The sequence below is a fragment of the Solanum dulcamara genome, chromosome 3 (assembly GCF_947179165.1).
Source record: "Solanum dulcamara chromosome 3, daSolDulc1.2, whole genome shotgun sequence".
NCBI classification, from domain to species: domain Eukaryota; kingdom Viridiplantae; phylum Streptophyta; class Magnoliopsida; order Solanales; family Solanaceae; genus Solanum; species Solanum dulcamara.
In genome coordinates, this window is record NC_077239.1 from 79,066,306 (window position 1) to 79,090,872 (window position 24,567).

The 24,567-nt window shown below is 34.8% G+C and overlaps 2 protein-coding genes across 4 annotated transcripts; one reads left to right on the plus strand and one right to left on the minus strand.

Annotated features, from left to right (window-relative positions):
• The first annotated feature begins 1,854 nt into the window (after nucleotides 1–1,854).
• On the plus strand, nucleotides 1,855–17,706 carry LOC129883173 (uncharacterized). The gene is made up of 25 exons (XM_055957771.1): nucleotides 1,855–2,011; nucleotides 2,399–2,594; nucleotides 6,292–6,509; nucleotides 6,739–6,844; nucleotides 6,955–7,056; nucleotides 7,210–7,269; nucleotides 7,416–7,494; nucleotides 7,672–7,819; nucleotides 8,409–8,532; nucleotides 13,842–14,022; nucleotides 14,135–14,163; nucleotides 14,275–14,423; nucleotides 14,610–14,712; nucleotides 14,829–14,924; nucleotides 14,996–15,051; nucleotides 15,134–15,257; nucleotides 15,375–15,437; nucleotides 15,518–15,577; nucleotides 15,659–15,820; nucleotides 15,912–15,985; nucleotides 16,075–16,168; nucleotides 16,267–16,403; nucleotides 16,486–16,566; nucleotides 16,698–16,803; nucleotides 17,392–17,706. The coding sequence occupies exons 2-25, from the start codon at nucleotides 2,421–2,423 to the stop codon at nucleotides 17,470–17,472; spliced, it is 2,607 nt and encodes an 868-aa protein (XP_055813746.1). The 5' UTR covers nucleotides 1,855–2,011; nucleotides 2,399–2,420; the 3' UTR covers nucleotides 17,473–17,706.
• A 1,174-nt stretch (nucleotides 17,707–18,880) lies between these two features.
• LOC129883176 (heterogeneous nuclear ribonucleoprotein 1-like) lies at nucleotides 18,881–23,733 on the minus strand. Of its 3 annotated transcripts, XR_008765883.1 has the most exons (4): nucleotides 23,400–23,733; nucleotides 20,028–21,349; nucleotides 19,587–19,747; nucleotides 18,881–19,496 (listed from the first exon to the last, which is right to left on the minus strand). XR_008765883.1 is itself a non-coding variant. In XM_055957775.1 (2 exons), the coding sequence occupies exons 1-2, from the start codon at nucleotides 23,619–23,621 to the stop codon at nucleotides 20,144–20,146; spliced, it is 1,428 nt and encodes a 475-aa protein (XP_055813750.1). In that variant the 5' UTR covers nucleotides 23,622–23,733; the 3' UTR covers nucleotides 19,876–20,143. The 3 variants fall into 3 exon arrangements, 1 of the variants encoding a protein (XP_055813750.1); XR_008765882.1 differs by lacking the exon at nucleotides 19,587–19,747; XM_055957775.1 differs by lacking the exons at nucleotides 18,881–19,496; nucleotides 19,587–19,747 and having other exon boundaries at nucleotides 19,876–21,349.
• Nucleotides 23,734–24,567: the final 834 nt, after the last annotated feature.

The following is a 24,567-nucleotide window of genomic DNA, read 5'->3' on the forward strand; positions in this document are numbered from 1 at the left end:
TCCTTACTTATGTTTTTAAATTCGTTTATATAGTTTTGGATTAATTGTGAGGTGATAGTTACCTTCACGTATTCAACATGAAATTATATGAATTATTTAGCACTTCTCACTGAGGAATCATGTGGAGGTTAATCTATCCATCAGTTTTAAAAGGTTTTCTATTTGGTGTTCGATACCCACATTAAAGTGATTAAATTTGGATTCGTAGCAGGAAATCCCATATTGGAGGATAAAGGGTTTTCTAACAAAAGCGACCCATCTTCTCAAACTCATATATATGGTTAAGAATGAAGAAGTACTTAACACTCCACCACAATCCAGGTTTGTAGTATTTGATTTGTAAGTTCTAAACAATAGGCGTTTTTCAAGAAAGAGTTATAGTGAAACTAATTAAAATAATATTAGAACATTTAGAAAGAAACATAATGTTTGGATCTAATAATAGATTTGAATGATTATAGTATTGTTAGAAATCAAAGTTTAAGTGTAATTGCACTTTCAATTAACTTTTATTGTAATTTTATTCAATATTTAATAAATAACCTAATGTTGTAGGGTATAAATTTCGCTCAATGTTTGGGGATATTTTCATCAAGCAACATTTTATAAAAGCATAATTAAAGGCCTATCAAGAAATGTTGATCGACTATTTATTTTCTTTAAAAACAAATTTCACATAGATAAAATTATAATTTGAAATTGACTGATATAATAGTTATTAAACCTTTGTTCCAATAAGGGAAAACTACGTAAAATAGACTCAATTATGAAAATATTTATCTAAATTGGAACCAATCCAAATTAAACTATATATCCTTAATGGACTCAGGGCTCAAACTATTTTCTCTTTTACCCTACTTTCTCCTTTCTTATTTCGTGCATGACGTCAGCATCACTGCTATGAATTAATCTTTTGTGATACTCTATCAGTATATTGATACCATATCAGTATCCTATAGGACTTAGCTTAATTCTCTGTAATACTTCGTCGGTATATTGATATTCTATTGGTTTCATATAGGATTGGGCTCTTTTTTTAAGAAATAAAAATGAAACATTTTAGAGAAAATTATTAAAGCCACAATCTTATTTATTGAACTCTAAATTAATTGAAAATATATTTTTTGTGATACTCCATCGGTATATTAATACCATAACGGTATCATATAGGACTGAGTTTAATCCTCCGTGAAACTTTGTAGGTATATTGATATCATATCGGTATCATATAGGGTGGTCGTTGACGTTAGAATAACGTCAGCGCGCGAATTTTAAAATAAATCTATGTCATTTTAAAATTAAAAAGGGGGTATAAAAGTACTAGGCATTTAAGGATAAATATTTTCTCTTTTTTTTTTATATAAGTGTTATTTTCCCTTTCAATAATCGCTAGGCTATATGTGTGGACACGTAATATCCCCAAATATATATATACACACACCATTCACTTTTAACTTGTCAAGATAAATAAATTTCACTTTTACTTGTCACTTTTAACCTATCAATAAGAGAAAATTATTTTTCTCATATTTAACATGAATTATTTATTATCCAAAACATTTTTCAAGACCTAAGAATATACATTAATTAATATGAGAATTGTAGTAAAGAGGCGTGCAAAATTTAAAACAAGCAAATAAAAGTGAACAAAGAAAATATAAATACAAGATCTAAATAAAAACTATTAAGTTCAAGCACATAAACATATAACCGATCTTCTAGATCAGTCTTCGACCCCATAGGAAGCCCTTTTGAATTGACCCTAACGCGAATCTAAATTAATCAAATCTATATACCGGAGTCAACAGAAGACCCTATCCGATAAATATGTTCCTATATATACATTACAAGGCTAAGTATTAAGACAGAATAGTGCCCACTCTGTTTTCCTTTTCCACTTGGTTCTGTGTCCTTTTGTACTAAGCCAACCAATCCTTACTGGCTTTGTGCTTTTTCTTCCTGCATTTTCTTCTCTACTTCAACTTCAAAGCCTTCAATATAAATTTATAAGGTAAGTACATTTTTTTCAATTATAATGACGACTAATTATTATCACTCAGCTAATAGTTATTTAGTTCAGAAAGTCATCTTTCTTTAATGATGAAAATTCGAATCAAGTAAAAAAAATGGTTTTATCATGAGATATTTAATAACCATTCATTGATCAGTGACCATCTGATAAATCAACCGTACACATGAGTTTATGGTTGTATTACACAATGTTTTCACAATGAAGCACTTATTATATGATACTAATTAATTTGCTTCTTTGAATATGATTTTCGTTTCATTTTTTAAAAAAAAACATTATGTTTAATCAAACATCGTCATATAAAATGAAATGAAGCGAGTATATTCCTCATTTAATTTAATTTAATTTCATCATTTGTTATTGCAGTTGTAATATTGAAGACAGAAAAATGAAAATAGCAGTTGTAGGGGCAGGGATAAGTGGATTGGTTTCTGCATATGAATTGGCAAAATCTGGGGTCAAAGTGGTAATTTACGACAAGGAAAATTATATCGGCGGCCATGCAAAGACCGTTACCGTTAACGGCGTTGATCTTGACCTTGGATTTATGGTCTTTAATCGGGTAAGTACAAATGTAATTTTCTCGAGAAATATATTAGTTACTTATGTTACTTATAATGTTTGATAAGTAAATAAAGAAATGTCATTTTAAAAGTATTTGTATATAGTTTTAGCAAAATATTATGGAGTGAAACCGGGTGGAGAGTGGGGGTTCAAGTATAATAATGAACTTATTTCATTAGGATATAGTTATTTTTTAAAAAAAAAAAAATGCTTTTCTAAAGTAAATATTTTGATCAAACAAATTTGGAAGATTTGGAACCATACCAAAAACATTCATAATTTAGTTGTATATTTCTTTTTGATATTCAATATTCAATTTGAGGACTTATTAATTTCGATTTATGTCGAAAAATAGAATACACATTCTATTCTAATTTATTTGTCATATATTTTTCTTTTTTTAGTTCGCTTTATTGTTTTTTTCTCTATTATTTTTTTGGTAACTCTTTGAATCTAACTTTTCATATAATATGTTTAAGATTATAATATTATCAGGCATTTTGATATAGTCTATATATCTTGAGTTTGAGATTATAAAATTCAAAAGTTGTCTTTATTTTTATAAATTTTACGCCAATTTAAAATTGAACAAATAAATTAAAACAAAGAAAGTATATGTCTTTTTTGTTTATATTGTGTAAAGGTGACCTTTCTAGATTTTCTTCTGTTTACGTAGGAAGGTGACAAGAAAGATAAGGCTGATCTAAATAGATAAAAACTAGTCAGAGATATAAGTCAGTACTTTACATGTTTTTTTTAAATAAAATGTAGAACAATCTAATAAATGAAATAGCTCAAAATTAATTAAGCTTTATAAACCTCTTTAGACATTCTTATGCCACTAAATTATATAGAGAAATTAGAAATTGTTTATCTAAGAACTAAGGTAGCAATTAGAGATAAAATGATGATGTTGATCAAGAATTTTTAATGGGGTTCACAATTTGTAAAATTTCACAAATAATGAAAGGTATTTATTTATAATACGAATATTTATTTCTTGTGGTTCAAACCCTATAACGTGTTTGATTGTGAATCGTTCATATATTTCAAAATTGAGATGTGAGAGGGGCATTGCCTTGTCTTTCCATGAAGATACTTTGTCATTGTCTCCCACCTAAATTAAAAGGAATATTACAACATTTTTAGTCGACCAGAGACGTAATAACATATTCAGTGAAATTTCAGAAGTAAAATTCAAGAAGGGTGAATAATGTATTTATATTTTCTGAAGAACGCATATGTTTCTTGATCTTTAAAATATTTCATAAAATTCTATATGATATGATTCTTGTTGAAGCATATATTCGGGGTGGATACAGACCAGATAATTTTGAGGAATTTTCCATTTTGCAATCCGCTATCAACTTTATTCCAATTCCAATAGCTCGGATCGAATTAGTATATCAATATCAATTCGATCTGAGATCCGAGAATGCTTATTGATTTTTATCTTTATCTTATGAAAATAGAGATGTTATTTTTGATAGATCCTTAACCCATATATATAAAACATAATAAAATTATGTATGGAAAGAAAATTTCACACCAACTTCTTAATTATGCAATGGATTATATATTATTTATGCACTATACACTAGATAAATAGTTAAAAATAAGGACTAAAATTATTTTTTGTTTGTGAGTGTTGCTAGGCTATTATGTAGTGTAAAAAATTCAAAATATAAAATCCAATATTGGCATTGCATGGTTCCCACAAACTCTTTAAGGGCTCGTTTTAAGGAACAAATTATCTTGGAATTGTAACTCCATCTTCAATATGAAATAAAAATAACATTATAATTTCAGGATAATTAATCTCGGAATAAGTTATTCTACGATTTTATCCCAACCAAATATAAAATAATCTCATATTGAAATTAATCTCAAAAATAGTTATTCCTTATCTCTCATACCAAATGAGCCCTAAGAATTTACTAAAAATAGACAAATAAAATGAAACATTTATTTTTGGTATAGACGCTAAGTAAAATGAAATGGAGGGAGTAGTTCAGAGCTAACAACAACACTCCATAATTTAAACCTAAATAATTTAGGTTTTTTTAAAGGTATTAACTCTATTTAAAAGGTGAAAATCATTTTGATTAATATGTTAGTGATTGTCGTTTATAGTTGAGAATAAAAGTTAATTTTTGGACGTTTTTACCTAAACGAACAAATAAAGGACAAAAAAAAGATTCCAAATGGACATTAACCAAATCAATGTAGAAACATACGACAATGCAATCACTTTCATACTTTTATAAAACAATTTTTTTTCTTTAATAGAATTGGAAATTACTACATTTTTAGTCTTAAAACTAATTTTGATAATATATTGAAAGGTACATGAGAAGAAACAGACCCATCGTTATGTGGTCCTAAAATGAATTTAGGCCCAATGCAACTGTATTCTTGTCGTATGGTATGTCCCATCTTGTAAGTCATATTGTCTAGTACTCCGTCCCGATGTTTTCGTATTTGATTAGACACAAAATTGGAAGAAAAAGAAATTGCACCTAAGTTTAATATGCGTAAACATCAAAAGTATTTTCTCCGTGTCAATTTATGTGATAGTATTTCTAATTTGTCTATTCTAAGACATGCATATCATATTTCAATTCACAAGTTTCAAAACTCCTTTTTTTCCTTTCAAATTCAAATCCAATTAAAGCTCGACAATGTTTTGGGAGAAATAGCGACAATATTTTTAAAGGATTCGAACGGCATAGAAAGACAATGCTATTATTATGAAATACAATACTATTGTAGCTTAGCCAAATTCTTCTTAATTTGTGGAATTATTGCGGAAGACAATAGAAAAATGAAAATTGAGTGGAATGAAAAAAAATTAGAGGACTTATATCGTTAAATAATCGCTAAAACTACCATAGAGAAGGTCTCGAGTGTGACTATATGTCACATGTCACAGTTCAATTACATGACACATATTGTTCGTTTTGAACCAACTGGCCTCACAGATTTGTTCCTTTGGCTACGCCATCATCGAGCTCATACTATGTGAACTTGAGCTATATCTTACAAAACTCATTCACTTTTCTTCCTCATTCTGATATGGGATTCACATGTCATGTGTTTTGGCCCAACAGGCCTCACAGATTCGTCCCTTGGGCTAAACTATCATTGAGCCCAAAAGCGTGCACCATGTGAATTTGAATATGCTTTAAAAACTCTTCACGTGCACCTCATCTTTAGAAGCTTACCAACCTAGAAGTCTGCTAGTCCTGCTTGACCCGTCCATCGTCAGGGGGCTACACACTATTTCTCAAACTTTCCTTTTCTATCTTTTTAGGTTGGTTCTGATGCATAGTCACGTGTCTAAGAAGAAAGCTAAGAATTTATTATGATCAGCATTAAAATCAATTTGGAGTTTGTAAAAGTGCCACATTGATCTACTTTGCGGTTAAATTAGGCCCAATGTCCATTTTCTTAATGTAGTATTATACTCTAATACTTTAGGTACATCCTTCATATTTGTTTGTTCATTATTTATCCCTCATGTTATGTTATTCATGTTCCAAATGTTCAGTCCTATGGTGTTAGAATCTCACTTTGGTTGCGGGCATAGGTTGTAGTCTCTTTATATGGTCTTGAACAATACTCACCGTTCATTTTCTTAACGAATTTTGTGTTCATAGAGTAGCCAGTGTATGTTGAAATGGTGTATTTGACAGGTAACTTATCCAAACATGATGGAATTTTTTGAGAGTCTTGGTATCGATATGGAGATCTCCGATATGTCATTTTCAGTGAGCTTGGACAAAGGTCATGGTTGCGAATGGGGTAGCCGAAATGGACTCTCTGGTCTGTTTGCACAGAAAAAGAATGTCTTGAATCCATACTTTTGGCAAATGATTAGAGAAATTATCAGGTTCAAGCAGGATGTCATAAGGTACCGATAACTTCTTATCAGCAATCAATTTTATTACATGTTGTTTGAGCCATTGTTGATTTACTTATCTCATTAGAGCACAAAGAGTCTTCTTTGTTCATTTGAAGATCATGCTTTCGATGGAAATCGACTAAATCATTCTGTTTATCACAGTTTCTGTAGGAAAGAGTACTTTTTTTTGCAATAAATTTTATTTTCTCATGAATATTCTTCTACTTCTGCAATGCAGTTACCTTGAGGAACTTGATAACAATCCTGACATTGATCGCAATGAAACATTAGGACATTTTATTCAGTCACATGGTTATTCAGAGTTATTTCAGAAAGCTTATCTGGTGAGGCTGCTGTTCTATCATACTTCTTGTTTTTACCACATGTATAAGCAAACTTTTGTTCATACAAAAGATTAATCTTGCAACAAGCAATTCACACATATGTTTCACAGGTTCCAATATGTGCTTCAATTTGGTCCTGCCCCTCGGATGGAGTAATGGGCTTTTCTGCTTATTCCATCCTTTCATTTTGTCGCAACCACCATCTTCTTCAGGTAGAATTTTCATAAACTGTTTAACGAGCACGTTTTATGTATAGCTTATAGCCAATTGCTAAATGTGGTTCATAGAAGATACTGAATTTGAATGCTGCTGTATAGCATTTTGTTGTCCTTGTACTTTAGAGTGTTCTCGTTCTTTCTTTACAGATCTTTGGTCGCCCTCAATGGCTCACTGTTAGATGGCGATCACATACATATGTAAACAAGGTGGTATTTTTATTCTTTAAGTACCATACAAAAAACTACTGATTTCATACTATAAAAACTTCAAGCAAGTAACAATTTTCGCTTTCTTGAATGATTTGTTAAGATCTTATCATCCTTCTGAGTTATTAGATTGGTATACAAAGCAGGTTATTGAGGAGCTGGAGAAGAGAGGCTGTCAAATAAGGACTGGTTGTGAAGTAAATTCTGTATCGACAAATGAAGAAGGTCCGGTTTTGTTTTAGCATTTTAAATCCCTCTATTTTCTCCATGTCTGTCTGTGCATTTATGTGAGAGTTTCCTGTCCTTACATCCAAAGAGTTCACTTTGTGTTTACCTGAGAGAAATCTTCCCATAGTTAGAAACTAGTCGTGATTCTAACTGTAAAAGAGAGAGCGCGTGCAGGTTGCACTGTAGCTTGCACTGATGAATCCAAAGAAGTATATGATGGATGCATAATGGCTGCACATGCACCAGATACTCTGAGAATGTTAGGCAAAGAGGCAACATATGATGAAACTAGAATATTGGGTGCCTTCCAATATGTTTACAGGTACTTTGTGTGCCTATTATGTTCACTTTTTTTGAACTTGATTTTCTCATTCCCCTTTATTTTCTTTTCCAAAAAGCTCATCCTTTAGGATGATATGATGATATGTATGGTTCATCTTCCTCTCAGAAATGAACATATAAATTTATGTCCATGTTAGATAGTAGTATCTGTTATGATGATAGAATTGAGGAATGCACATTGAATCTTAAGATTATGCATTGGATACTTGTTGTAGAATAAAATTGTGATTGCTCTAACTTGTACTGTTAATTTTAGGGGATTAAGATCATAGGTGTCCACTTTTTGCATCCATTATGGTCTATTTCTGTTGAAGGGCATATATTAAGGATTACAATAGTCCAACTCGTATGCATTAAGGGTCATTTCGATCATTCTCTCAATTTCTACTCATGAACACGGTGTGTAGAGCAGAATATTATGTTGAAGAGAATACATCTTGTTGACAAATTCTTTGAACTTCTTCTCTTGCTGCTTGGTTTGAAAGAAGTTAGTTGGTATTTTAAAACCATAGTGTTACGACGATTTATAATGTCAACATGCACACTCATTTTCTATTCCTCTGCGACAGTGATATTTTCCTTCATTGTGACAAAACTTTCCTGCCTCGCAACCCAGCAGCGTGGAGCTCATGGAATTTTCTTGGAACCATGAACGGTAGAGTATGCGTGACATATTGGCTCAACATACTCCAGGTAAATATGATGCATCTCCTTTCTATATTGTTCTTCAGTAAGGAAGTCTACTTTGTTAGGGAGAGGAAGCACCACAACTAAAGTTTGATATAATCAAAATAATGAAAATAAATTGGATACGAGAATTTTACGTGGAAACCCCTCTAATTGATAGAGGGGAAAAAACCACGGGGTAGAAGGTTCTCACTATTTTATATGGAGTACACAGCTCTCAAATACAAGGAGAAAACAACAATTAACACTTCTCTCTTGTAAAAGGAACAACTACTAAAGAGGACACTCAAGACTACAATATTTATCTTGGTGTATAACTCTCTTTTGTATTCTTACTCTCTCTTTCTGGGATGATATAAATGAGAGCAGAATGTCCTCTATTTATAAGAGGAACAAAACGCGTAAAAGAAATTTTACGCGCTTTGTAAACGTGTTGCCAGCTATCTGTCAAAAAGTTTCCAAAACGTGTTGCAAGTTTTTCTGTCAAAAGTTGCTTTTGGCAACTTTGACTATTCTTCCTCTGTTTCTAGCTTTTTCTAGCAGCAACTTTTGATATTCTTCCTAGCTTTTTCTAGCATTCTCCCACTTGAAGACTTAATTGAGAATTAATTAAGTCTTCACACCATCCTTTCTACCCAATTACTGCAATGTTATGTTTGTGTTAGACCAATAGAAGATCGACACCATATGAACTTGTTACTATTGATCGGTTTCGTTAACATATCTGCTAGGTTGTCATTAGTGTGAATTTTCTGAATATCCACACTGCCTTCTTCCACCTTCTCACGGACAAAATGATACTGAACTCGTATGTGCTTTGTCCTTGAATGAAATGCCGGATTCTTTGCAAGATGCAAAGCGCTCTGACTGTCACAAAACAGAGCAATCTTCTCTTGTTTGTGCCCGAGCTCCTCCAATAACATTTGCATCCATATTGCCTCTTTGCTAGCTTGTGTAGCTGCTACATATTCTGCTTCCGTCGTAGATGTAGCCACGATAGACTGCAGTTTTGAAACCCAGCTTACAGTTCCTCCAGCAAGAGTAAACACATAACCTGTGGTGGACTTGCTTTTATCAAGATCACCTGCATAATCTGAATCAACATAACCTTTAACAGTAAAGTCTGATCCTCCATAACACATTGTAACATCTGAGGTACCCTTGATGTATCTCAGGATCCTCTTAACAGTATTCCAATGCTCTCTATCAGGATTAGCCATGTATCGACTAACCACTCCCACTGCTTGTGCAATGTCAGGTCTTGTACATACCATGGCGAACATTAAACTTCTCACTGCTGATGCATACGGTACTCGAGACATCTCCATCCTCTCTGCCTTATTGCTAGGACTCATACTTGAGGATAACTTGAAATTAATAGGAAGTGGGGTAGAAATTGACTTACAGTCTTGCATCTTGAAGTGTCTCAAGATTTTCTTCAAGTAGTTCTTTTGAGAAAGCCAAATCTTCCTATTATTTCTGTCTCGGTGAATTTGCATCCCTAGAATCTTGTTTGCTGGTCCCAAGTCCTTCATTTCAAACTCCCTAGCCAATTGTGCCTTTAAATTTGTAAGACGATCTTTGTTGGGGCCTGCTACCAACATGTCGTCAACATACAACAGCAAAATAACAAAATCTTCATCACCAAATCTCTTGTAATAAACACAAGGATCTGAACTATGTCTGTTGTATCCAAGGCTTATAATGAAGGAATCAAATCTCTTATACCAACATCTCAGCGCCTGTTTGAGACCGTATAGAGATTTGTTCAACCTGCAAACCAAGTTCTCTTTTCCCTATTCTTCAAAACCTTCTAGTTGGAGCATATAAAGTTCTTCAAGTTCTCCATGAAGAAATGCAGTTTTGACATCTAACTGCTCCAAGTACAAGTCAAATGTAGCACACATCGCCAGGACCACTCGAATTGTTGTAAGTCGAACCATCGGAGAAAATATCTCATTGAAGTCTATACCTTCTTTCTAAGTGAATCCTTTCACCACCAATCTTGCACGATACTTCTCCACTTGATTATTACCATTGTGTTTGATCTTGTAGACCCATTTGTTTCTAATGGCCTTCCTTCCTTGTGGTAATTGAACAAGATCCCATGTTTTATTTTTATGGAGAGCTTCAATTTCTTTTTGCATTGCTGCCACCCACAGAGATGATTCTTGGCCTTTCATAGCCTCGTGAAAAGTTGAAGGCTCTCCATCTTCTGTTAGTAGACAGTATGCAATATTACTCTCCATAGAATAATCTGAGTGCCAAGCTGGTTCTCTTCTCTCCCTGGTTGACCGTCGAACTTCTGGAGTTTCGATCTCAGTTTGCTCTTGTTCTTCGTGCTCTGGTGCTGCTTCAGAAGAAACTGTAACTTCTTCTATTTCTTCAACTTCAACTGTAGTAGTCTCTGATTTTTCTTTTGAAGTGCTACCTTCTTTTGCTTGTATCTTGTTTTCAACAAATACAATATCCCTGCTGATTACCACCTTGTGGGTTGTGGGATCCCACAAGCGATACCCCTTGACTCCATCAGCATACCCTAAGAAAATGCATTCTCTGGATTTTGGATCCAACTTCGATTTTTCTTGGGTGTTGTACATAACATAAGTAGGACTTCCGAATATATGTAAGTGAGAATAATCAGTTGGTTTTCCTGTCCACATCTCCATTGGCGTTTTCAGATCAATTGCGGTTGATGGTGACCGATTGATCACATAATAGGCGGTTTTGACTGCTTCTGCCCAGAATGGTTTTTCCAACCCTGCAGTTGCCAACATAGCTCTTCTCCGTTCCAACAAGGTTCTGTTCATCCGCTCTGCTACTCCATTTTTTTGTGGAGTATATGCCACCGTGAACTGCCGTTTAATACCTTCTTATTTACAGAAGTTATTAAATTCATCACCAGTGTATTCTCCTCCATTATCTGTCCTCAAACACTTGATCTTTTTCTCAGATTCAAGTTCCACACGCACTTTGAATTCTTTGAAAACTGAAAAAACATCTGCCTTCCTCTTGATTGGATATACCCAACTTCTCCTAGAGTAATTGTCGATAAATGACATGAAATATTTTGCTCCTCCTAGAGACTCCACCGGTGCTTGCCAGACATCAGAGTGGACCAGATTTAGTATTTCCTTGTTTTTAGCAGAGGAACTGCTAAACTTCAGTCTATTTTGCTTACTGGTAACATAATGCTCACAAAAGGGTAGTGAAACCTTTTTGAACCCTAGAAGAAGTTTTTGCTCAGCAAGAATCTTCAAACCTCATTCCGATATATGGCCAAGTTTACGATGCCACATCATCGTTGATTCTTCAAATGAACTTGCTGACGCGGTTGATGCTTCTCCTTCTTGGTGTGTTTCACCTTTAAGCACATATAGATTTGACGCAAGTTTTTCCGCTTTCATTACTACAAGCGCTCCTTTGGATATTCTCATGACTCCACCATGAGTCTTATATGAACATCCGTTATCATCTAGTTGTCCTAAAGACAATAGATTCTTCTTCAAGTCTTTTACATGTCGTACCTCCTGGATGGTGCAAACCGTACCATCATACATCTTTATTTTGATGGACCCAATACCAATAACATCCAAAGCATAATCATTTCCCATGAACACAGACCCTTCTGAGATAGGATTATATTGATGGAACCATTCTCTCCGAGAAGTCATGTGCCTTGTTGCTCCTGTGTCCATGATCCAGACATCAGAAAAACATTTTCTGCCTTCATTATTTGATATTGCCTCACTACATAAAATATCGCCATCATCCGAGGTACATGCAACATTCCCTTGAAATTTGATGGCTCAGGGTGTTCACTCTTCTTCTTAAACCGACAATCTTTCTTGAAGTGCTTTTTTTTGCCACAGTTGTAGCACTTGATATTCTTCTTACTTCTTGATTGAGATCTGCCATGATTGTGACTCCCACTGGGGCCACGTTCTGTTGGTCTTCCTCTCACCACCATCAAAGCTTCAGCTTGCTGCGAACTTGCTTGTTTGTCTTCCTTGTTTTTGCGCCGATTTTCTTCTTCCAAGACAGCGGCTGCAATTTCATCGAAAACTAGACTATATGTATTGTTCGTCAGGTTGATGATGAGTTGATCATACGAGTCAGGCAGACTTTGAAGTAGAAGCTCCGCATGTTCACTCCCCTCTATTTTGCAACCCATTATTGTAAGTTGCGAAAACAGAGTATTCAAAGTATTGATATATTCAGTAACTGACATGGACTCTGCCATTCGAAGAGTATACAATCTTCTTTTAAAGAAGATTTTATTATGTAAAGACTTGGTCTCATACAACCCCGTAAGTGTATCTCATATTTCCTTCGCTGTCCGTTTTTCCGCCACACTAGACAATACTTGATCAGCTAGTGCCAAGTGTAGATCAGCAACTGCGTTGCTATCTATGTCGTTCCACTTGCTGTCATCAACAAAGTCTGTGGGTCTGCCTTCAATTGCAGCTAAGCAATTGTCTTTTCTCAATATCGCTTTTATTTTCATTTTCCACAATGAGAAATTAGTCTCATTGAATTTTTCAACGTCAAACTTTGTTGTACTCGACATTGTTATTTGCTTCACAACCTTCTGGATCGTTTCTGAATATTTTTGCGAACAATCGTGACAAACTGTACCGTTACTGAAATTTACTATTCACGTGAATAGTACTATTCACCGAATTTACTATTCACGAAAGTTTACTATTCACGAATAGTACTTTCGCATAAAATAGACAGAATAACCGAGGACTCTGATACCACTGTTAGGGGGAGGAAGCACCACAACTAAAGTTTGATATGATAAAAATAATGAAAATAAATTGGATACGAGAATTTTACGTGGAAACCCCTCTAATTGATAGAGGGGGAAAAACCACGGGGTAGAAGGTTCTCACTATTTTATATGGAGTACACAGCTCTCAAATACAAGGAGAAAACAACAATTAACACTTCTCTTTTGTAAAAGGAACAACTACTAAAGAGGACACTCAAGACTACAATATTTATCTTGGTGTATAACTCTCTTTTGTATTCTTACTCTCTCTTTTTGGGATGATATAAATGAGAGCAGAATGTCCTCTATATTTATAAGAGGAACAAAACGCGTAAAAAAAATTTTACGCGTTTTGTAAACGTGTTGCCAGCTATCTGTCAAAAAGTTACCAAAACGTGTTGCCAGTTTTTTCTGTCAAAAGTTGCTTTTGGCAACTTTGACTATTCTTCCTCTGTTTCTAGCTTTTTCTAGCAGCAACTTTTGATATTCTTCCTAGCTTTTTCTAGCATACTTATCTTTGGAATGTGTAAACCAACAGAACCTTGGTGAGACAGAGAGGCCTTATTGTGTAACTCTTAATCCTCCTCACACACCAGAGCATACGTTGCTTAAGTGGACCACCGGCCATCCAGTACCCTCAGTTGCTTCATCAAAAGCGTCATCCGAGCTTTATCAAATCCAAGGGAAGAGAGGAATATGGTTTTGTGGAGCATATCAAGGTGCTTTTATGAGATTATCCTGATTCTCTAATCTTTGCTTCCTTTAGTGCACGAATTTTATAGCTACATTGTTCTTTCATCACTCATTGATGTTAAATTGCAATACTTTCAGGCTATGGATTCCATGAGGATGGACTAAAGGTAGTACTATATCCTTCCAACAAGCTTACCACATTTCAACTTGAAAGAGAAATGAAATCCATGAGACGATACAATGCATGGATAATAATCTGTTTTTTGGCTGCTTCTCAGGCAGGTGCTATTGCTGCACAAGGACTGCTTAAGAGGAACTTTAGTGTCCTGAAAAATCCCAAACACATGGTACCTACCTGGCCAGAAACAGGAGCACGTCTCCTCGTTACTAGATTTCTCAAGAGTTTCGTCGCGACAGGATGCATAATGTGAGTTATAATAGTTTCATTTTGTATAGTTTTAATTCCAAAATGTTTATATATTTGACATAATGGTTTTTCTATCTATTCAGTTTCAGCAAAAAGCTATTTTATTGAGAAAGTATGCTCTTATATACTTAAAAATATAAACGAATCACGCATACGTTGTTTTTAGACTATATTTTCTGTGTTCAGCCTATTAGAAGAAGGGGGTACAATGTTCACATTCGAAGGAACAGAGAAGAAAAGCTCTCCCAAAGTTTCTCTTAGAATTCATAGTACACAATTTTACTGGAAGGTAACTAGATTTTTTTTGTTTTTCCGTTTCTCGTAAGTCATCAAGCTACTAGAAAGAAAAATGAAAAGGATTCTCCAATATGGATAAATTCTTTGACATAAACTAATCTCTTACAGGTTGCAACTCAAGGTGACTTGGGCCTTGCTGATGCTTTTATTCATGGGGACTTCTCTTTTGTTGATAAGAACGACGGTCTTCTTAATCTTTTCATGGTGCGAAAAATGCCTCTATTTCTATGTCAATAGCTTTTTGTTGGTACTTGGCATCCTGAATTCTTTTACAGATTTTTGTTAACAACAGAGATTTGAACGCATCTGTCACAAGGTCTAGTAAGAAAAGGTAAATAGTTTATAGATACTGAAATCAGGAACATTACTTCTGTTGACACGTTAAAAAAAATTTTGGTTACCTTTATCTCCAGAGGATGGTGGACACCACTGCTTTTTACAGCTGCAGTATCATCTGCAAAATATTTCATTCGACATGTTTCAAATCAGAACACCCTGACTCAGGCTCGTAGGAACATCTCTCGTCACTATGATCTGGTAAATAACTTGTACAGTTAATCACTTCCTGCTGTTTTCTTGTAACTTTCTCATCTTTCATAGGCCAATGTATTCAAGTGTAGATTGATAAGTATATTTATCGCCTTTTTTTTCCAGAGTAATGAACTTTTCTCGCTTTTCCTAGACGAGACAATGACATATTCATGTGCAATTTTTAAGGTAAGAGCTCAAAGATACATTTTCTGTTATTTAATATTGTTCTTAAGGTGATCTTTTCTTTTCTTTTGTAATTGTTCTAGAGTGAAGAGGAAGACCTGAAAGTTGCACAGAAGAGGAAGATTTCTCTTCTCATCGAAAAGGTAAGTCATCAACAAAGTATACAATCCCTCATTTCTACATAAAGTTCAAGCCTAACTTGATTCTGATTCTTATCTATTTAGGCAAAAGTTAAGAAGGAACATCACATCTTAGAGATCGGATGTGGCTGGGGAAGTTTGGCTGTGGAAGTTGTTCAGCGAACAGGATGTAAATATACTGGTATAACTCTCTCCGAGCAGCAACTGAAGTATGCACAGTTGAGAGTTAAGCAAGAAGGCCTTCAGGTACATAACTTCAATTAACACCTGATGCATTGGAACCAATTTCGGATAATTTTGATTAGTACTAACTAAAGTCAACGAAATGTATTCACAGGATCATATAACATTTCTCCTATGTGACTATCGTCAATTGCCAAATATGTCTAGATATGACAGGATTATATCATGGTAAGTTGTTGCATACCTACATTATGTAATTTTGTGTTACTTATTACAAGTCAAGCCAGTGTTATAATTGTACAAATAATCATTTTCAGCGAGATGTTAGAAGCTGTTGGTCATGAGTTTATGGAGGAATTCTTTACTTGTTGTGAATCAGCACTAGCAGAAGATGGCCTTCTTGTTCTGCAGGTAATGAATTGAAGTGACTCCTCAACACGTTCCACATTGTTGACGTTTTCCCTTTAATTTCCTTCACTCTTCTTTTCACAAACGTTGGCTTTCCTTAGTTTATTTCAATACCAGACGAGAGGTATGAAGAATACAGGCAGAGCTCAGACTTCATAAAAGAGTATATATTCCCCGGTGGATGCTTGCCTGCACTGAGTCGAGTAACATCAGCCATGGCTGCTGCATCCAGGCTATGGTAACAAAGAGCTCATTTTGTCATTTGGCACTAGCATAGTATGTCTTGTTTAAAGACCATTTGATAAATGATACAAATGCAGCGTTGAGCACCTAGAAGACATAGGAATCCATTACTATCAAACGCTAAGATGGTGGCGGAAAAACTTCCTGGAAAAACAAAGGTAACAAGATCAAGATTAATCAAAAGAGACTTTAACATGTTTCCTTCATGAATCATTTTGTAGCTTGTTCTGAAGTAATAGATCATTTCTAGACTCTGATATTGGAACTTTAATAACTCTTGTGTCACTAGCCAAATTCGTGCTTTGGGATTCGATGACAAGTTCATCAGGACATGGGAGTACTACTTTGACTACTGTGCTGCTGGATTCAAAACATGCACGCTAGGAGATTATCAGGTATGATGAAAAACCTTTGAAAATATTTATAGGCGAAGAACAAGGGTCGTTTTTTTAACATACAATGTAGATGATGAACTCCTTCCACCTCTCTAGCTCCACCCTTGTGAATGTGTATGTTGCTCAATTGATAATGCTTGCAAGCAGTTAAGAGAGAAAATAATGTTTATATGTTTGTTGGACCAAATAGAAAAATGACTTTATCTGTCACAAGGATACAAGTTTTTTGTACCTTTTTTGATGTTAGTTGAAGACATACAAAGCTCTGAGAATTGGACTACAACTTTTGTTTCATACCAAATGGACCTTGATCTTCACCTTACTAGAGAATTTCCATCAGCTATGTAACTTAAACTCTCCAAAAATGTTGTCACATCATGTTAGATTCTTAAAAAATGCGCTGCACATGTCGATATTTTTGAAAAGTCTGAGTAATATAGCATGCTACTACTTTATCTAAGTAAACTAAACTAAATGCTTACAACATGTACAATTGTTTTTCTCATTATTTACTAGAAATCGCCAAATTGTTTACCAAAATATAACAAGTAGATTTACTTAAGGGTACTCTATTTTTTGTATATATAGATTGTATTCTCAAGGCCAGGCAATGTTGCAGCATTTGGTGATCCTTACAATGATGTGCCTTCCGCTTTCCTTTCTTTATAAAGATTTTGAGTTTGATTGTATGTTATCAAAGAGAAGAGTTTAGTTTGGATTTGTAGCTTGAAAGTGGCGATGATTTTACTTATAGATTAATAAGGAACCAAATAGATTGTTTCCTTTACACTGCAAGAAAATCCTAATCAAGCCATGATATAAGTGTCATTGGCTTATTCTTTTCTCTAATTTTATCACTGTATTGGAAGTGATAATAATTTATTTATTTTTATCTGGTTTTAATTGGTTGCAGCTTATTAAAGAAGTTTCGATAGCCACTCCAAATAATTTACTACTCCCTCCGTTCAGAATAAGATCTTGCATAACCCTTAAGAAAAATTAATAAGGGATACAATTTGACTAATATAACCATACTATAAATATTCTATAATCATTATGAAAATTAATCTCTATTAATGAATTATTAAATTTATACATTAAATATCTTTAATTGATGTGTTATGTATTGAATGATACGCAAGAAATATCAAAAGTTTAACAAAAAATAATCTTGTAACTTTAAAATAACCTTTTTGATAATAGAGTAGAATTGTAGTAATAACTTTTTTTATATTTCAAAATGACTTAATTACTAAGAGTAGAGTTGTAAAAAAGTAACTTACTATTTCTTGATTGTTTAAATTTACAATTAATTTAGGACAACTATTTTTAGTATAAACGGTACTTGCTTCGTAGAGATTACACAAGAAAATTACTGTATGTGATTTCAATAGAGAGATTTCCAATTTTTCCATTTTTGGTTGATTAAAGAAATTGAAAAATATTTTTTCTAAAAAAATAAATTCCTTTAAAAAAAAAAAAAGTGACTTGGCCAATAAAAGTAGAGAAAACAAATTCATTGATTGTGTCGTTTTTGAATTTACTCCTCTTTCGTGGCTTTCCAAACATGCAACAAGTCAAATGGCAACAAAATCATCACCCTAGGGTCGCAAGTTTGAGCTCTTACGCGACACAAACTAAATCCAATATTTAAGTGATGACACCATCATCCTTAAAGTCTCAGGCTGGAGTGTTGGCCTAAAGGGCTAACTCCAAATAGATTTCTTGTTCACCAAAAGAAATGTATTCAACATTTAGCCCCCTTGAAAAGTATCAAGACAAATGTTAGAATGAAACAAATGATGGAGGACACCCTGTAGAGTCTAAAAATCCCATCCATACAAGGAAAGACCATAGATAGGAACATTAACAACTTACCTCAACCTACGAAGAAAGGAAATTAGCTCCCTCAAAGGCCAATCCGAGAGGGAGAGACTACCACGATTTCAAAAAGGAATATGCTCCTTCTAACACGAGGAAATCTCCAGTATTAACTAAGAAACTTCAAGCACAACTGTATACTAATAAGTTAACCTCCTGATATAAAATAATACATCAGTGTGAAAGGCGTTGTAGATGATTAGTCGAATCATCTTACACTAATGATGTGAATTGACAGCATTAAAGGCTCAACTAACTACAAACTCCAGCCACAACTGAATTCTAATTCTAAAAGAGGCATAAACTACTAAGTTATCCTACTGATATAAGATGACACATAAACACGAGAAACATGGGAGAAACTGGTAAGCCAAATCATCTTACACCAGTGACCTACTAAACCATTTTATTTTCTAACAACCATCCTGAGAAAAGAATCCATTGCATTGAAAAAAACTGTTTCAAACCTAAAGAAGAAATTCTGCAAGTTAAATTGTCAAAAGTACCTAATCAAATTATTGAGACACTAAAAGTCTAAGTATCCAGTTTCAAAAGAACCAATTGACACTCAACTGCAGTTGCAAGCAACATATACCAAGTGGATGGCTGTTAGTCTCGACCCTGCACAAAATACAACTCAGCAGCGCCTGCTTGGCCTTGGTCTGCTTCACCATGACAACTTTCAGGATAATACCCCATCAAACAAGCCAATCCACAGTAAGATACCTTTCTTTACTAAACATCTCCAGCACCCAGGTCGTATTTATCTCCGAGTGGACTGTTCATCACATTCAGTATTCAGGCCTCTCCTCCTGTACAACACAAGGTCAAATACAGGGGGAAATGATTATGCCATTCTCAAAATTCAACTACCGCTAACATTATCGCTATCCATTACGTACTGATCTACCAGGTCTGCTACAACTGCTCTCCTATGAGTAAGTAGCACCACCAAATCTCATGATCCAACTACATCACGCAAAGAAAAATAGAAACTGTTCTATTCTTCTTTTTTAACTTTTTCTTTTTAAGTGACACGTAAAATTAGCACCAAACCATCCACCTGCTTCAGAAGGCAAAGGTTAAAATCCACTTCAAATACTAATTCCCCAACTGATGGCTCAATCAAAAAAGTAAATTCACGCAATTTTTAACATAAGCCAATATATTTGTGGACTATGAAAACAAATGAACCACATTAACTAACAAACATAACCATAAGCAAGCAAGATTAAAACTGCACTTAACAACAATAACACGAAATAGGTAATACTAGCGACAATACTAGTTATTATAAACTAGAAATAAATACTGCAAACTACTAGGGATTCAAGCAATCCAACCAGTCTCATTTAGCAGGTGACACCTCGCAAGAGCAGAACTCTGCAGTGAAACGCAAAAGTGACGCAAAACTCTCCATTAAAAGAGATGAAGTCCGAGACAACACAAAGCATCTCGTTCACTGCTGTTGAGCTTGCCGACTGGGGGCACCTCCATATCCACCACCATATCCAACTTGGCCACCATGAGCTCCATTTGGTGGAGCACCATAATTACCAGAACTTTGTGAGTTATCAGATCTCCATGCTGAATTCCCATAGCTAGAGTTTCCACTTGCATCACCATAGCCACTGTTCATGTAACCCCCAGCACCTGATTGCATGTCTCCAACAGCACCACCTCCAACAGGTGAATTACCACTAGGAGCACCACTGGCACGTCCAACAGCGCCATAACCAGATTGATTTCCATAAGCACCATCATTTCCAGCATAACCTCCATAACCATAACCTTGATTACCATATCCTGCGGTTCCAGTTGGAGATTGACCAGATCCTCCACTAGCAGGTCCACCACCACCACCACCAGCATTTGCAGCACCCCAAGGGGCATTACCATAGCCCATATTCCCATATCCAGAAGGACCCTGAGAGCCCCATGTGCTTCTTGGTCCACCCGCTGGACCACTTCCATAACCAGCACTGGCCGCATTTGGATTTCCATACGCCGCAGCAACTGCAGCAGCACTGTAGCCAGGATTAGCACCCCCATAACCCGGATTTGCTCCACCATAACTTCCATAACCACCATAGCCCATACCATTGTTGGATGGCCCATAGCCGTAACCTGGGGTACCATATCCAGATGAACCATAAGGATAGCCAGCACCAGCATTTTGAGTTTGCATGTACCTGTTGGAATCCATTCTACTGTCATAAGAACTGGGATTGTTACCTGATGCACCATATCCCTGATAACTTCCACCACCCATACCACTACCGCCTCCGCTGCCCATGGAACGACCACCAGCACCAGGATTAGCATCTTTAGGAAGAGCTTTCTTTACTTCTACCTGTTTACCATTCAGATCATGAAAGGTCTTCTGTAAAACTCTATCTACTGCATCTTCAGAATCAAATGAGATGAAACCAAACCCACGAGGTCGGTTGGTCTGCTGGTCATACATAATTACTACATCAGTGACATTACCAAAACTTTCAAAATATTGTCTGAATCCTTCCTCGGTCAAAGTGGGAGGCAATCCCCCAACAAAAATTTTCTTGGTCCTGGTACTTCCACCACCTCCAAAATTTCTGGCACTATTTGTGTTTCCAGATTTTGAGCCCTGCTGCTCCTCTCTCGACAAGGCCCTCTTAGCATCAACCTATACAAGAAATATGTCAGCTAAACCCAAATTAGAAGCATACATGAAAGGCAACACCCTCCCAGAAGATCACCACAAAATATCTTACAGCAATCAGGTTATCAATTAAAATCGTACAATATGAATCATATCTGCGACATAGGAAACCTCTACAGAACCTCGTGCCTGGTAGGGTGAGTGAAATGTGTGCAACAATAGATCTGATACAACCAACATAAAATGAGCGACTTAAGAGGCGTTGGAACATGATTTTTCCTCAGAAATTTCGAAAAATCCATTCAGAATTAAATTACTGGCGTAAGTTTATGAAAAAGTTTTTTTCAAAACATCTTTTGAGGTTTGAAGTTCTTAGAGTCACTTTTTTGGACCAACAATTAGTAGCACTCTTAAGCACCAAACTGCGACAAAACAAATGGACATAATTTCCTTCAGCACTCTTAAGCTCAGCTTGCAAAAACCAGTCTATTTCATATGTTCATCTAAAATGGGCCACAAGCATCTAAGAAAAACACCAGATTATCGACAAAAAGAAGAATAAACTACCTCCATCTGCAAGTCCACGCATTGCCTAAGAAGGAATTTAGTTAGACATCCTAACAACTGAGAACTCTATGCACCAAAATGTAAAAATATAATAAGACATAATTTTAGCATCTCACGACTTGAATCAAAGAAAATAAGGTGTAAAACAATACCTACATAAACTGTATAATGAAATTAGTTGCACACGAACAAAACTGACTATATGCACCATAACATAAATGAAGACGGGAAGCGAATTGTCAACACTTTATATAGCAAGACTTGCTGACATATGAAAACTGTCTACTATGCACCACATAATAACTGAAGATGAAAATCACTCAGGCACTGCTGGCATCAAAGACATTAGCGCAAACCCACATAAAAAGAATTAGCCACATCATCAACAAAAATCACTAATAGCACAGACTGCATTCTCACTAAAAATGATTTGAGAAAAGCTGCTATCTACACTAGCCACACAATAAACCATTCAGGATATGCTTAAAAATACAATTAAAGGAAGACATTGATTGACTAACAGTTCAGGAAATTTTAGTTAATTTGAGTCTATCTTCATTTTTTCTTCTTTTGATAGGCAAGTACATACATCTACATAGGTATAAGTCACTTGAAGAGTTGAAATGCCATCAAATAAAACAAAGAGCATATCTGCAGCAGAAGTAGTCAGTACAATGGACAGAAATGCCATCAAATAACATAAAGAATGCTAAAATTATAGCTGACAAACTAGTGAAAAGTTCAGACAGCAACAAATGTAAAACACACACCTAAACAAACAAGAAAACAGAGGGAAAAAAAGATACACACAATTCCAAGAAGCTAAACTATAGAGAAAATCAACAAATGAAGCAGAAAAACCTCAAAATACAACCATCTATGACATAGTCTATCTTCAATCCAGGCCTAAATTAAGACTCAACACAACAACACCAGCACCAAGAGTCGAGGAATTACAGAGCACCCACAAACCAAATTAGGGAGAAAGCCATAATAAAGAATAATAAATTCCGAGGAAAATCTCACTTTATCAATGAAATGTCTAATCTTGAAGAACCCAAATCAACCCTAAACTAACAACAACAACATACCCAGTGAAATCACAGACCTTACACCTACTTTGCGAAGGTATAGAGGTTGTTTCCAAAGGACCCTCAGCTCAAATGCAGCAAAATCAACCCTCAACAAAAACCCTAAAACACATCATCTCTAAAACTAAAAATCAACTAAATACAGAACACCCACAAACAAAATTAGATAAATTTACCACAAAACGCAGCTGAAACAACAATAGCTCTAAGAAAAATCTTACCATACGCCCCCATCAATAAAATGTCCGTCTTTAAGAACCCAATCAAGCTTAAAACAAGAACCCACAAACAAATAGTCTCAAAAAACAATAAACTAATTAAAACAACACTTACCCAGAACCCAAATTAGTGAAACCCCCACAAAACAAATGTCCAAAAAAACGTAAATTTCTATAAATCTAAGAACCAAATCTCACCGTACGGCCATCAATAACATGTTCATCTTGAAGAACCCTATCAAGAACATTAGGATCTGCAAAAACAACAAACCCAAATCCTCTAGGCTTCCCAGAAATCTTATCCCTCATAACAACCGTCTGCAAAACATCTCCATATCCTTGAAAATACTCCTTAAGCTTCTCCTCAGTTGTTTCCCATGAAATCCCACCAATAAAAAGCTTTCCTTGATCTGAATCCATAGGATTTTTCTCTGAGGGATTGAGGAGAGAAGCGCCGACTTGGGAATTTTTTTTTTTCAAGAAAGGAGAAAAAAATAAGGGTTACAGAAAGTGAAGAAGAGAGACTAGGTGTAGCGTAGGAGGAATCAACGGTCCAGATTTAATGTAATAAATTTGGGGTTATTTGATGAGTTGTAAGATATTTGTACTAACGTCACTATTCCATGCTTAGAACTTAGGTAAATATAAATATTTATTCCTATTCTGTATTTACATCAAATTGTATAAATTTATCATAATTAAATAATTTAATGAATATTAATTATATTTAATTTTAAGTAATACTTTCTCCGTTTCATATTAGTTATTTTTTTTATATATAGGCATATTAAGATATCACAAATAAGAAGATTATTTTACTAATTCACACTCCCTTATAAAAAAACTTCTTGAAATCTTACAAACAGATGTGAACACTTCGACAAAAAATTTATTGCAAAGATAATATAGGAAATAGTTAATCAATGATTTTGTGATTTAGTAAGGTGGACAACTAATATGGAATAATTATTTTTAGAAAGATGATCAACTAATATGGGACGGACCACATTGGGTATATTGTTGTTGTTAGCATCTTCTTTCATATTTCATTTATGTAATTATACTAGATATATTATTCCTCCTCAAATAGAAAAGTGAGAAATAGAAAGGAAAATATACCTGATCGATGATTGATGTAAATTTATAAGTTGCCGAAGGTAGAGATAATCGTTCAAATCTTGTTATAAAATTGCTCCGACAAAGCAAATGGACAAGATGTGAAGATCTATTGATCAATATAAATATCGAGAGTGGATAGCTTATCGCTGCCTCCTTATACGGGAGGTGCAACAAGAAAGCAAAGTGTATCATATCTCGCTTCGTAAAGCCTTCAGATGAATGATCGAGTAAATATATAGATCAAATT